A 16,009-nucleotide genomic window follows, 5' to 3' on the forward strand; every position below is an offset into this window, starting at 1 on the left:
CTAAAAATGGTCATAATTAAACAACTTTTTATATAATTGCTACAGACCTACTTCATACTATATATATTAGTGCTGGGCAGAAATTTGGAAAAGTGATTAATCACATCCAAAATAAAAGTTTAATTAAAGTAATTTAAGTGTGTGCGGTGTATACTTATTATGCATATAAATTCACATATGCATGCATATATTTGAGAAAATGTTTATTTATATTTAGATATATAATATTTGTGTGTATATGAATATATGTAATAAAATAGTTTTGTTTCTATGACCCACTGATAATTTATTGGCAAAACAATAACTACATATGCAAATCATTAAATAAATGAGTTAATAAATCCATAATTTCCTGCATAAATAAAACAATAAACAAATATGCAAATGAATAATATGCTAATTTATTTATTTGTTTTATTTATGCATTAATTTTTGGATTTATTAACATTTATTTATTTGTGTATTTATTGTTTTTGCAGGTTTCGTCCTTCATATAATAAATGTGTTTAAAATGAAGAAAAACATTTTACTGTCAAATGGCTAAATCCTAATGATTTAAAAGTATATTTCACATGACAATATTGGAGAATTTCTGTCAAAGTTGAGTTTTTTTGTTTGTTTGTTTTTTATTTATTTATTATTTTGCATCAGATGATACTTTTTCTAAATATGACTGAGTTTTTGATATTTGATAACATATGGTTACAGGGATTGCCATTTTAAGTGTGTGCATACTGTAATGCAAGGTAAAACTATGGTAGATTCATGTTCATGCTCTGTAAATTACCAGCATGCAGAGCATTTGTTTACAATAGAGATTGAATGAATGAATGCATAATAGAATGAATGAATGAATGAATGGAATGAATAAATGCATAATTTAATGAATGAATGCATGATGGAATGAAGGATGGAATGGAATGAATGCACAATGAATGAATGAATGGAAGGAAGGAATGAATGAAATGAATGCATGATAGAGTGAATGAATGAATGAATGAAGGATGAAATTGAATGAATGCATAATGAATGAATGAATGAATGGAAGGAATGAATGACATGAATGCATGATAGAGTGAATGAATGAATGAATGCATGATGGAAAGAATGAATGATGGAATGAATGAATGAATGATAGAATAAATAAATGCATGATAAAATGAATGAATAAATGGAATGCATGATGAAATTAATGAATGGAATGAATAAATGAATGCATGATAGAATGTATGAATGAATAGAATTAATGAATGCATGATAGAATGTATGAATAAGTGAATTAATGTATGAAACAATGAATGCATGATAGAATGTGTGAATGAATGAATTACTGTCTGATAGAATGAATGAATGCATGATAGAATGAATAAATTAACAAATAAATGCCTGTTTTTCCTCTGCTCAGATCACTGTCTGGTGCCGAAGAAGGAGGGTCCGTGTCGAGGCTCTTTCCCACGCTGGCATTATAACGCCGTCACAGAGAAATGTGAAGAGTTCAAGTTTGGAGGCTGCAAACCTAACCGTAATAACTATCTGGCGCTCAACGAATGCCAGAACGCCTGCAACAAAATCTCAGGTACTGATTTAATAGAGGGGTGCCACTTCATCTGAACAGACGAATCCTAATTTAACAAAAAAAAATGTGCACACAGTTGAAGTCAGAATTATTTGCCCTCCTGAATTATTAATCCCCCTGTAAATTTTCCCCAATTTCTGTTGAACAAAGATTTTTCAACACATTTCTGAACATAATAGTTTTATTAACTCATTTCTAATAACTGAATTCTTTTCTCTTTACCATGATGACAGCACATAATATTTGACTAGATATTCTTCAAGACACTAGTATTCAGGTCTTAATTAGTTGTTAATGCAATGCCGCAATCATTTTGGTAACACTTTACACAAAGGTTGTATTAGTTAATGCTATTACTAACATAAACAATGGACAATTCAGTTGTTACAGTATTTGTTTATGTTAACAGAAATAAAGTCATTCATTATTGGCTCATGTTAACTCGCAACGCATTAACTAATGATAGCAAGGATTTTAATATTGCATTAGTAAACATTGAACTATGATTAACAAATGCAACCAGTTTTGTTCATAATTAGTTCATATTGGTAAATACTTTAGCTAATGAAACCTTATCGTAAAGTGTGGTCAACATTTCAAATAGGATTTATAAAAAAATTATTTGTTAATTTTTTTTTAACGTCTCTCAAAATGGTTTATCGTTAACATGAAATATTGTGTTATTATTACAGTGTCTAATATTGATTCTCCTCCTCCTCATCCATCTATAAGACTGGGTCCCATTCACACTGGTAAGCCTTATATATTTGACCAGAATGCCATTTTATTTTTTGATTGCCACAAGAACATTTCTTGAGTGTTTTTTCTTGTCTGCGAAACACACACACAGCTGAGCAGTGTGACGAGCCTTGCAGTCCTGAGCATTTCACATGTGATAATAAATGTTGCATCGGGAAAGATCTGGAGTGTGACTCAGAGCCGCAATGCAGCGACGGCTCGGATGAAAAGGAATGCAACAAATGTGAGACACTCATACAAAGATTCTGATATTTGTGACTGTATCCAATATTTGGTTTGTTGATGACCTGCTTAAAACAACTTGTTAAAAGTGACTGATGTCTGCATTTACACTGCACTAACAAAGACCCTGAAAAAATGAGCGTGCGTTGACTGGCAGCTGTTATTACAAGAGCTCTTTTCTTCATGTGACCTTTACACATTTGTGTGTTTCTCAACAGCAGAAGTGGTCATATTTGATAAACTTAGAGCACAGTGAATGGGAGAGCACAGCAAATCATTTTATTACAACTCTATCTGCTGAAATAATCAAAGAAAAACCCTATGATTGTGTTATCAAGACTTTCAGAAAAAGGAAAGCAATAGTGTGAGACTGATAATGGCAGCCAGAAGAGAGAATGATGTCAGATTTACTGTCTCGCCCACACAGACGCTGCGTTACCCAAACCGGTAAGACTTTATAATAACTACACACTATGAATCATTTACTAAGCATTAGCATCTAGTGAATTCATTATCTGTTAAGCGTTAACTTTACATTAATAAACGTTAGTAAGCCGTTTATAACTGCAGCTACAAATGCTGTATTTTTGACTTATAAGCAACTATATAAATTGCTTAATAATTGTATTTTCATACTTCGTTAATGATTAATTTTTCATTACTAAATCAAGTATTGCATTATTTAAAAACCATTTGTAATTAAGAGTAGTTGAGGGTTTTAGGATCATTCAGAATGAGTTAGTAAATGATTAATAAACTATTGAAATCAACATTTATATATCTTATTATTCAGGCATATACTAATAGTTAACTAATATGATAATAAATGCTTTATTAACTCAACTTCATCTAGTTTTGTGACCTAATCTAAAGTGAGGACTATTCATGCTTTATAAATCCCTTATAAATGACAATAAAGACTCAATATCAAATGAACAATACATCTTTGCAATCTTTTCTAAAAAATAAAATTACTGTAAAGTTTAAACATTGCTGAATAACAGGAGTGTCAAAATACAACATAAAACTGGATAAAACAACAACAATATAATAATTTAACAATATAATAAGATGCAATGTTTAAACTCTACAGTTATTTTACTTTAGATAAGGTTGCAAAGATTTATTTTTCATTTGAAGTACAGTTTTATTTGTGTATCTTTATATGAAAAGGAATGAATAATGTCAATTTTCCTGTTTAGAATTTAACTGAGCCTTTATTTGTAATTAATAAGGGGTTTATAAAGCATGAATAGTCCTCACTTTAGATTAGGTCACAAAACTAGATGAAGTTGAGTTAACAAGGCATTTATTAACATGCATAGTAACCCTTAATATATGCCTGAATAATAAGATATATAAATGTTGATTTCAGTAGTTTATTAATCATTTACTAACTCATTCTGAATGATCCTAAAAAACCCTCAACTACTCTTAAATACAAATGATTTGTAAATAATGCAATACTTAATTTAGTAATGAAAAATAAATCACTAACAAAGTATGAAAGTACAAGTATTAAGCACATTATAAATATGTTTGTAAGTCAAGAATACAGCATTTGTAGCTAAAGTTATAAACTGTTTACTAACATCTATTAATGTAGAGTTAATGCTTAACAGATAATGAATTCACTATTTGCCAATGCTTAATAAATGATTCATAGTGTGTAGTTATTATAAAGTGTTACCGGTCCATTACTGTATTTAATCTGTTTGCATAAGGCCACAGGCATAGTGCTTCAGGTGGGACACGTTTACATTTACATTTAGTCACTTAGCAGACGCTTTTATCCAAAGCGACTTACAAATGAGGACAAGGAAGCAATTTACACAACTATAAGAGCAGCAGTGAACAAGCGCTATAGACAAGTTTCAGGTGTGTAAAGTCTAAGAAGCAAAACATTAGTAGAAATTTTTTTTTTTTTTTTTTTTTTTTTTTGAGAGAGAGAGAGAGGGCACGGTTAGTGGTATAGCCAGAGAGGCAATTGCAGATTAGGAAGAAAAGTGGAGACTAAACAGTTGGGTTTTTAGTCGTTTCTTGAAGACAGCAAGTGACTCTGCTGTTCTGATGTAGTTAGGGAGTTCATTCCACCAACTGGGCAGATTGAATGTGAGAGTTCGGGAAAGTGATTTCTTCCCTTTTTGGGATGGAACAACGAGGCGACGTTCATTCACAGAACGCAAGTTTCTGGAGGGCACATAAATCTGCAGAAGTGAGAGCAGATACAAAGGAGCACAGCTAGAGGTCACTTTGTAAGCAAACATCAGAGCTTTGAATTTGATGCGGGCAGCAACTGGCAGCCAGTGCAAACGGGTGAGTAGCGGAGTGACATGTGCTCTTTTGGGTTCATCAAAGACCACTCGTGCTGCTGCGTTCTGAAGCAGCTGAAGAGGTTTGATAGAACTAGCTGGTAGCCCGGCTAGCAGAGAGTTGCAATAGTCCAGTTTGAAGAGGACAAGAGCTTGAACAATGAGTTGAGCTGTATGTTCAGATAGGAAGGGTCGGACCTTTCTGATGTTGTAGAGTGCGAATCTGCAAGATCGAGCAGTTCTAGAAATGTGCTCAGAGAAGTTTAGTTGGTCATCAATCGTTACTCCAAGGTTTTTTACCATTTTGGATGCAGTGATGGTTGCTCCATCCATCTGGATTGAAAAGTTATGGTGAAGAGTCGGGTTGGCAGAAACTTCAAGCATTTCCGTTTTCATGAGGTTAAGTTGGAGATGATGATCTTTCATCCAGAGTGAAATGTCTGACAGGCAGGCTGAGATGCGAGCTGGAACCGAGGGATCATCAGGGTGAAAAGAGAGGTATAGCTGGGTGTCATCAGCATAGCAGTGGTAGGAAAAACCATGTTTCTGGATGACTGTTCCTAAAGATGTTGTGTAGATAGAGAAGAGAAGTGGCCCAAGCACAGAGCCCTGAGGTACCCCAGTGTTTAGATGCTGTAGGTTGGACACCTCACCCCTCCACGACACCCTGAATGACCTGTCCGAGAGGTACGAACTGAACCATTGAATAACAGTGCCTGCGACGCCCAGTGACTCAAGCGTAGATAGCAGGATCTGGTGGTTTACAGTGTCAAAAGCAGCTGATAAATCCAGCAAGATGAGGACAGATGATTTAGAGTCTGCTTTAGCCAGTCTGAGATCCTCCACGACCGAGAGCAGGGCAGTCTCAGTTGAGTGGCCTTTCTTAAAGCCAGATTGCTTGTTGTCCATGAGGTTGTTTTGAGTAAGAAAGTCTAGGACTTGATTGAACACTACTTTCTCCAAAATCTTGGCCATGAATGGAAGCAGGGATACCGGTCGGTAGTTTTCAAGTAGCGTTTGATCCAGGTTGGGTTTCTTTAGCAGTGGGGTTACCCTAGCCTGCTTAAATGAAGTAGGGAATAGACCAGAGTCAAGAGATGTGTTAATTATGTGAGTCAGTGTTGGTATGACTGCAGGAGAAATAGCTTGCAAGATATGAGAGGGAATGGGATCTAGCGGACAGGTGGTTGCATGGCTTGATAGCACGAGATTGGACACCTCAGACTCAAAGAGCTGGGAAAAAGAGGTGAGTGTGTGTGGTGTTGGTGGTGTATCTTGCGTGTTTGTTGTAGGTGCAGCAAATTGAGCACTGATTTTTGCAGTTTTGGTGCAAAAGAATGTAGCAAAGTCATCAGTAGTGAGTGTGGAGGATGCTGGTAAAGGAGGAGGATAGAGGAGGGAGGAAAATGTTTTAAAAAGTAAGCGAGGATTGGTGGCACTGTTGACTTTCTGACGGAAGTATGTCTGCTTTGCAGAAGTAACCTCAGTCGAGAAAGAAGACAGAAGAGTTTGGTATGTTATGAGCTGTTCAGGATTTTTAGTTTTTCGCCAACTTCTCTCAGCAGCCCGAAGTTTTGAGCGATGCTCACGGAGAACATCAGAGAGCCAGGGTGCAGGAGGACTGGCTCGGGTTGGTCTGGATGTCAGAGGGCATAGTCTGTCTAGACATGATGTTAGCGTGGAGCAGAGTGTATCAGTTGCACTGTTCGTATCAAGTGCAGAGAGTTTGCAAGATGGAGGAAGAGAGTTAGAAACAATGGTGGATAGTCTATTGGGTGAGAGAGAGCGTAGGTTTCTGCGAAAGGCAACTAGAGTTGGAGTGTGTGGCGGCTCAGGAGTAATGTGGATGTTGAGAGAGAGAAGGAAATGATCCGATGTTTGTAGTGGAGTTACTAGTGTTTGGTCAGCGAGGCAATGTCGAGTGTAAATAAGGTCTAGTTGATTAACTGATTTGTGAGTAGCAGAAGTAGGTGCTCTTTTGAGGTCAAAAGATGCAAGCAGAGTCTGGAAGTCAGCAGCTTGAGGTCTTTCAATGTGGATGTTGAAGTCACCTAGCACCAACAAGGGAGTGTCATAATCAGAAAAAGATGAGAGAAGAACATCCAGTTCATCCAAGAAGTGACCTAATGTACCCGGTGGGCGGTAGATGACAACCACATTTATGCGAAAGGGGTGGATAATGGTGACTGCATGGAATTCAAAAGAGCTGATTTTTGGCAGGGACGGTCTCTGAGTGAATTTCCATTCTTTGGAAATCAGTAGTCCAGTCCCACCCCCTCTCCCTGTCTGACGTTATAAAGCCATATTGCACTGCTACGAGTGTGATTTTGCATTTATACAACAGTTTGATCGCATAATCCTGTATATAAAAAAGAAAATCAAGCATCTCAAAAATCCTTAGATGGAACTACTTTCTTCCGCCATTCATTCATATCTGCAGCTAACATCAGAACAGCAGTGTTTGAATGATTCTCTAGCGTAATGTCTAAAGTGATGACAAAACTGCTGATTTTGCTCACATTTTAGGACTATAAGGCTGAACGGCATTAAATGCCATCAGTCTACTGAGATTTCCCAGTATTTCTTTGTTGTAATTGGGACATCACGATAACTAATGTAAAGTAATGTGTGTATTTATCTGAATTGGGTACTTGAACAATGTGGTGTAAATGCAGCCAAATTCAGCACTATTATAAAAACACATCATTGCATTACTGAACTTCAAAGTTCACTCAAAGATTTTTTATATTTTTGATAATTTATATATTGTAATGTGTGGCTGAATATACTGTTTTTCTTCTCTTTTGTTTCAGTGAATAAGCAGCTTGATCATTTGCTGACAATCCGTCTGGATGTATCTAAAGGTTTTAATAGACTGTGTTTTTATTATTTACATTACAGTTTTTATTTTGAGATGTTTAAATTTTACAACAACAAAAAACGATAAATCCTCTGTGTTTTATATATAATGCAATTAAACTTGCTTTAAAAGTAATGTACAATTTGTGTGATTAATATTACATTTACCTTAAAAAATTATTTAACCATGTTAATCTTTTCTAATTTAATCTCTTTTTTTTTTAAATAAATGTAGTTAATTTCATTTGACCCTAAATTGAATCTAGCACATTTTAAAATTTAATCTAAATAACCTAATTTAATTAAACAAGTTTTATCTAATTTAATATATATTTTTTAAATCATTTAGTAAATATTTGTATTAGTTTTTTTCTAATATTAATAAATCTAATATTTAATATTAGATTTAACCTAAATGGTGTCAACATATAACATGCCTTGTGTTAATCTTAAATTTAATCAACATATTCTAATTTAATTAAATTTGATCTATGGTAAGATTTTGTATTTAAATTAAACGTAACATTTAAAACGGTAATCTACATTTTTTTCGTATATTATTCTAAAAAATGAATCTAGTTTAAGCTCATTTTAATGCTTCATTTTAAATTAAATTGTATATTAACAATCATATTAATATATTGGTATATTAGTTATAATACTTGTATATTATTTAACTGTACTAACCTTAAACTGTAAATATAATAGTTTACCATCTTGAATACTGCATTTCTGCAGACATAGTTTTAATAAATGAATAAATTAATGCAATTAATCTGTTTTCTGTGCTCTTTAGCTAACTGTGTGGACCCGCCGATAACAGGACCGTGTCGTGCCAGTCACACCAAATGGTATTACAATCCATACGAGCGTCGCTGTAATCGCTTCAACTACGGTGGCTGCAGTGGAAATCTGAACCACTTTGATACTGAGGTCCAGTGCATGACATTCTGCAGCTCAGTCTCTGGTGGGTTTTGCTCTACTGTTGCCTTTTAAATTAGAGTTATTAACGTTTAAAGGGCTTATGAACTACTACTTCAGGGTGTCCGCGGGGTCTTAAAGTGTTAATAGTTGATCAATCAGTTTAGAGAAATGTAAAGCCCTTTGGTAAGTATTAAATGCTATTTTATAAGGTATTAAATTGTGTGTCATTTTTGATTGTACAGTGTAGGGTGGTATGCTGCAGTTTGCCTTAATTTAATCTCAGAATATTGTAATGCTGTGTAGTTTATGAAATAAATAAAATCCTGCTAGATCTGACATCACATTGCTTATTTTAAAAGGCAGTACTGTTATGCTAGTACTAGTAAAAGGCAGTACTGTTAAGCTATATATAGATTATATTAAGAGAATAGCTGTGTTTATGTGCTTTAGGAATGCTGATAAACGGTGTATATTCGTTCTGCACCATGTCTGAGTCCACTAGATCCTTTCAGATGTGCACCAGTTCATCAGATCCTCCAGAAATGTACCTGGATGATAGAAGCTTTCAGCGGTGCTTCCGACTGAGCCAAGCCCAGTTTGATAACTGGTGTCTGCAAGAGGATTTTCCCCTGGGACACCAACAACAGGCGCTATGTCATAATCATGCCCCTACAAAAGAAAGCTCCTGGTTGAAGTGGCGCGAATGTACACTGAAGTTCAGATTTTCCAACTCGAGCGATACGCGTCAATTGCGCAAAACGCTCAAGCTGCGCGGTTTCATGTACATGAATCGCATCATTTACTCGACATTTGCGCGAATCGCGTCATTTGTACGAATTGCATCATTCGTATAAATCGAATCATTCGCGTAAAACGCATCATTCGAACGTATCGCGCCGCAGGATGTCTATTTGCGTCTTTGCATTGACTTAACATGTAAACTCGTGCTTGACGCTTTATCTGCGTCTGGTGTGAACGCAGCATTATTCCTGCTGTTCTATGGGCGCCCCCTGCTGGATTAGCATTTTGTTCAGTATATGAATAATGTTTTAATTCTGGATTAGTTTCTTATGATCAGTATTAAGTAAATATAAGCAAAAATGTTACCGGTTGAATACGAGAGTGGCTAAAGTGGTTTAAATTGTAAGGAAAAGAGTCTAATAAAGGTCTTAAATGTCCATGAAATAATTTTTTTAGATGTTTAGAATTGTTAGTTTTTAAGATACCTGTAAGTTAGAGTGCTTCAAAAGTGACGATTCATGTTTAGAAGATATACAACCGATATGAACATCTAAAGCCTGCAGTTTGTCACTTCCGCCTAAATAGATCAATGATCAATGATTAATGATTATTGACCTCATACTTCAGTTTCTCATCAAATCTCCTGACCAATCAAATGCTCTCTAGTATCTGACATGCCCCGCCCCCTTCTCGTTGTCTTCATTTGATGCACTTGAGCTCAAATACTTTCACTGGCAGAGCTGTGATGAAACTAAACGCTACTGGCTGTTTTAAAAAGGGGTGGAGCTATACTATGCACCACCCTCTCTTCGTGTTTTAGTTGACATTGTCAAATACCGTATACAAATGCACATTTCAGAGCACTTAACAGAACTTTAATAAGTAGTGAATTTCTCTCTATGAATCCAGTATTTACCATTTTGCAAGTTTATACTGTAATTAATTAATTGTAATGTAATCAGGTTTTTTAAAAATATTGTATCCATACTTTTTTTTTTTATAAGCGCAAAACCAAATATTTTGTGTACATTCTGTTGAAACTTTATGCAAATGATAACAATAAAAAATTATGACATTTTGATTACAAATTAAATGTAATCAAGGTTTTACAATTCTAAAAAAAATCATCCTAAAAAGTTTTTGACCTTCATTAGAATGCTCTGTTTGAATGGGCGTGGCCTATGGGCTAGTTGCACAAGATGGCGCTGGTGAGATGCAAGTGTGTGCATGTTCACTTCCGGTCACATAGAACTATAAAGGAAGAGGTGAAGATTTTGCATTTTCGTTACAAAAAAAGTAGCACGTTTAAAATAAAAATAAAAACCAAAGTATTTTATCAGTGACAGGAGAGGACATGCTCACTACATTGCTGCATACATCAGTGCACTGATTTGCTTTCATTCTTTAATTTTTTTTTTTGTGTGTGGAGCTTCTTTATAATAATAAAAAAAATAATAATTATAACACAATGCAGAGAAACGACCACTACAAAAATGATATCATCCCAACGGAATTTGAGTAACCACTGAGTACGATCTTCAGCATCAACAGGGAAAGAATGAAAGCAAATCAGTGCATCCGGAAAGTACTGATAACGCTCCACTTTTTCCAAAATTTTTATGCCACAGCCTTATTCCAAAATGGATTCAATTGATTTATTTCCTCAACATTCTACACACAATCCCCCATAATGACAATGTGAAAAAGGAGTTTTTGAAATTGTTGCAATTTATTAAAAATAAAAAGCTGATAAATCAGATGTACATCAGTATTCACAGTCTTTGGCGTGAAGCTCTAAATTGAGCTCAGGTTCATTCTGTTTCCACTGATCATTCTTGAGATGTTTCAGCAGCTTCATTGGAGTTCACCTGTGGTCAATTCAGTTGATTGAACATGATTTGAAAAGGCATACACCTGTCTATATAAGGTCCCAGGGTTGACAGTGCATGTCAAAGCACAAACCAAGCATGAAGACAAAGGAATCGTCTGTAGATCTTTGAGATAGGATTGGCACAAGGCTAGGGAAGGTTACAGAAACATTTCTGCTGCTCTGAAAGTTCCAATGAGCACATCGGCCTCCATCATCCATAAGTGGAAGATGTTTGAACCACCAGGACTCTTCCTAGAGCTGACCGACCATCTAAACTGAGTGATCTGGGAGAAGGACCTTAGTCAGGGAGGTGATCAATAATCCGATGGTCACTCTATCTGAGCTCCAGCGTTCTTCTGTGGAGAGAGGAGAACCTTACAGAAGGACAACCATCTGTGCAGCAATCCAGCAATCAGGCCTGTATGGTAGAGTGGCCAGACTGAAAACAATCCCCGCCTGGAATTTGCCAAAAGGCATCTGAAGGACTCTCAGACCATCAGAAAACCAAATTCTCTGCTCTGATGAGACTCAAATTGAACTGTTTGGAGTGAATGCCAGGCGTTACGTTTGGAGAGAAGCAGGCAGCGCTCATCACCAGGCTAATAGCATCCCTCCAGTGAAGCATGGTGGTGGCAGCATCATGCTGTAAGGATGTTTTTCAGCAGCAGGAACGGAAGACTAGTCAGGATAGAGGGAAAGATGAATGCAGTAATGTACAGGGACATCCTAAATGAAAACCTGCTTCAGAGTGCTCTTGACCTCAGACTGGGGCGACGGTTCATCTTCCAGCAGGACAATGACCCAAAGCACACCGCTACAATATCAATGGAGTGGCTTCACAACAACTCAGTGAATGTCCTTGAGTGGCCCAACCAAAGCCCAGACCTAAATCCAGTTGAACATCTCTGGAGAGATCTGAAAATGGCTGTACACCGTCGCTTCCCATCCAACCTGAAAGAGCTTGAGAGGTACTGCAAAAAGGAATGGGCCAAAATTCTCAAGGACAGGTGTGCCAAGCTTGTGGCTTCATATCAAAAAGACCTTGAGGCTGTAATCGCTGCCAAAGGTGCATCAACAAAATATTGAGCAAAGGCTGTGAATACTGATGTACATGTGATTTATCAGCTTTTTTATTTTTAATAAATTTACAACAATTAAAAAAACAAAATTCACATTGTCATTATGAGGGATTGTGTGTAGAATGTTGAGGAAATAAATGAATTTAATCTATTTTGGAATAAGACTGTGAAAATGTGGAAAATTGAAGCGCTATTAATGCAGTGTATGCAGCAATGTAGAGAGGATGTTCCTCTCCTGTCGCTGATTTAAAATACTTTGTTTTATTTTAAAATGCTTGGCTTTGGCAAGGAAAATGTGAAATCTTCACCTCTTCCTTTATATTCTATGCGACCGGAAGTGAACACCCACACACCTGCATCTTGGAAGCTCATCGGCACCATCTTGTGCAACTGGCCAGTAGTTGACTCAAATGTAAATGCCCACTGCTGTGATTGGCTGACAGATTTGCATATTAACATGTCTCAACAGGCAGTGAATTAGAAGAGTGCTTTGATCTCCTGTGGAGGCGGAGCAGTTTAATACGTCTTTATGCGCATCTTGGCACTATCAGTCAAGCACTTAATATTCCAAAAATGTGCATAAAAATAGGTGGTTATTTGTTGGTTATATATTGGTGCAGTAATATATTTCAGCAATATACATGTCACTCATGACAAAATACAACTTTTATCTCGTGGAATAATAAAACCATGTTCAGTTCTGCTGAAAAAAACAGACTCTGGCAACCCTGAGTCAGCATGCATTAAATGTGAATCTGCGCATGCTAAAACAGAAATGCATCAAACTGTGTATCAATGACCTTTTCAGCTGACATCACCAGTGTCTAATACCTGTAGTGTCTAATGCTCCTGATTAAATAGGATGCATTTGATTCCTTTTATAAGGATTCATAGTTTAGCCAGTAAAACTCAAAGCTCTATATATGTCCTCCATTATTAGTCTCTAAGTAATATTGCTCTTATTTTATTTTCCTTTTCTCTGAAATTTCTCGTAGCAAGGAAAGCATTTATAGTTATTTTATGAGAAGCTTAATCATCATGTTTGTGTTATTTCAGAGTCTGATGTGTTTGCCAGAAAATCTCAGTTTGAGAAGCAAGAAGGCAAGAGCAGCGACACAGGTAATACTGCACTAAACATGCGTCATAATTAACCGCATTTCAATTCAGTCAATATATGCATTCATTACAGTCTGGGTGATTAATTTAACTGAACCGAAGCTCCATGGTATGTTGCTCAGTCTCTGTTTTCTTTATTTGTTTGATCAGTTTATACATGCATGAATACCATTTGTGTTGTTTTCATATCAGGACATTAAAAAAAAAAGATTAAAGAACAAATATCATTACATATGTACTGATTTAAAGACATTTATGACAACACATCAAAATAAAGGTGTTTTAACTTGAAAAATCAAAACATATATTTTAGATCTAATTATAACACTTTATATTTTATTGTTATTATTATTATAATAATTTCTATTATTTTAAAATAAACAATATTTAAGTAATATAGATTTTGTTGATTTATTATACACTGTATACATTTGTTCTCTTGTTCAAGGATTTATTTGACAAAGTAAAATATAATCTTTGTTAAAGTGGGTTAAATTGTGAGTTTCATTAACCACCATTAATGTAAGAAATTACAATTACTTAGAGATTTGTTTACAAATATTTTATTTTTAAAATGAACATATTATGAAATTGTGTTATGTTATTTTAGAATCACAGAAACTATTAGAGTTTTTAATTATAGTAATATTTTATACAATCTAGTTATTTTTAGTAAGTGTTTTTGTCAGTTTTTAGTTTATTTAATAATAATAATATAATAAATAATAGTAATACAATTAACAATTTATCAATAATAATAATTTGTTGATACAGTTCTATTTTAGATTTAATTTGAAAAACTAACAGGACATACTTTGAACAAATGTTATTTTTCTTCAGTTTATTTCATTCCAAGTAAATAAAAATGTACAAAAATTAATTATAATTAACCTGATCCCTAGTCTAGTAAGGACACGGTAAATGAGGTGGCAATCGTCCTGAGCTTAATTAATTAATTGTTGTTGTTGTTGTTATTATTATTATTTATTATTATTATTATATATTAAAATAGTTGAAGTCAGAATTATTTGCCCCCCTTTGAATTTTTTCTTCTTTTAAAAATATTTCCCAAATGATATTTAACAGGTTCAGGAAATGTTCACAGTATGTCTGATAATATTTTTTCTTCTGGAGAAAGTCTTATTTGTTTTATTTCGGCTAGAATAAAAGCAGTTTTTAATTTTTCCATATAAGGGACAAAATTATTAGCCCGTTTAGGCTATATGTTTTTTTTGATAGTCAAAACAACCATCATTATACAGTAACTTGCCTAATTAACCTAACCTGCCTAGTTAACCTAATTAACCTAGTTAAGCCTTTAAATGTCACTTTAAGCTGTATAGAAGTGTCTTGAAGAATATCTAGTCTAATATTATTTACTGTCATCATGACAAAGATAAATAAATCAGTTATTAGAGATGAGTTATTAAACTATTATGATTAGAAATGTGTTGAAGAAATCTGCTCTCCGTTAAGCAGAATTGGGGAAAAATAAACAGGGGGCTAATAATTGAGACATCAACTGTATGCACACACACGTGCATATATATATATAATATCTATATATATATAATATATATATATACACACACCACACACACACACACACACACACACACCCACACACACACACACACACACCACACACACATAATTCTGACAGCAACTGTAGTTGTTGTCACCATCATCATCAACAATAACCCCTAATAATTTATTTTAGTTTTAAATTAAAATAAGACTTGGCAAATAGCTAAATAAATTCCCGTTTAATTTATTTATTTTTATTTCCTTTCATTTTTCTTCCAAGTTGTTTACTTCAAAGTTTATTCTTGATTATTTTGTTTCTTATTTATTTTTACGTTTATTTCATCACAAGTAACAGAAGGTGATTTATAGGTAATAATGTAGTAGCCCTGATCAATAGTCAAAAATAATGATGTCTCTGTTTTCAGCTGCTATTGCGATGGCAATCATCCTGGCCTTCGCCATCGCCATCCTGCTGGTCATCATCGCCTGCTGCCTGGTCAAAGGCCGAAAGAAGAGTCGGAATAAACACCAGCAGGTGGCGGTAAACGGCGGACACGTTCGCGGATACGAGGATTCAGAGAAACTCGTCTACAACAGCACAACCAAACCCATGTGAACCCCAAACCTGTGAAAAGATCACCCTGTATATGCAGTAATTACCTGAGCTGTTTCCAGTAGACTGTGCAGCATTTACTCCCAGTTTGGTTTATATCACCAGCATCTTTCTTAGGAATGCTGCGATTGTTTGTTTTAAGTTTTTATTGCTATGAATATGATTTACTGATTTATATTTAGCTTTGTTGGATTTTGCTCAGGGGTAAATGTGTTTTATTTCCTACCATGTTACCGTAAAACATTAAATCACTATTCTTGAGCCATCTAGTTTTATTTTGGATTGTTTTTGGTGTGTCAGAAATGCTGCCTGTCATCAGTTAATCTTTAAGCCATGTAAACTTTACTTTACTACTTAGAAATTAGTATTTTATTATGTCTAAGACCTAAGATATCAGTCTATGGTTTGTTT

The 16,009-nt window shown here is 34.9% G+C and overlaps 1 protein-coding gene across 1 annotated transcript in view; it reads left to right on the forward strand.

The window, feature by feature from the left end:
* The window catches only part of spint1a (serine peptidase inhibitor, Kunitz type 1 a), a 38,828-nt gene extending 23,104 nt beyond the window's left edge, over positions 1 to 15,724 (forward strand). Inside the window, exons 5-11 of the mRNA XM_056476368.1 lie at positions 1,406 to 1,576; positions 2,269 to 2,328; positions 2,427 to 2,558; positions 7,683 to 7,733; positions 8,525 to 8,695; positions 13,399 to 13,461; positions 15,411 to 15,724. Coding sequence (XP_056332343.1) covers positions 1,406 to 1,576; positions 2,269 to 2,328; positions 2,427 to 2,558; positions 7,683 to 7,733; positions 8,525 to 8,695; positions 13,399 to 13,461; positions 15,411 to 15,601 — 839 coding nt within the window. The 3' untranslated portion in view covers positions 15,602 to 15,724. The remainder of the gene's footprint in view (positions 1 to 1,405; positions 1,577 to 2,268; positions 2,329 to 2,426; positions 2,559 to 7,682; positions 7,734 to 8,524; positions 8,696 to 13,398; positions 13,462 to 15,410) is intronic.
* Positions 15,725 to 16,009: the final 285 nt, after the last annotated feature.

Source organism: Danio aesculapii, chromosome 17 (assembly GCF_903798145.1).
Source record: "Danio aesculapii chromosome 17, fDanAes4.1, whole genome shotgun sequence".
Lineage (NCBI taxonomy): Eukaryota > Metazoa > Chordata > Actinopteri > Cypriniformes > Danionidae > Danio > Danio aesculapii.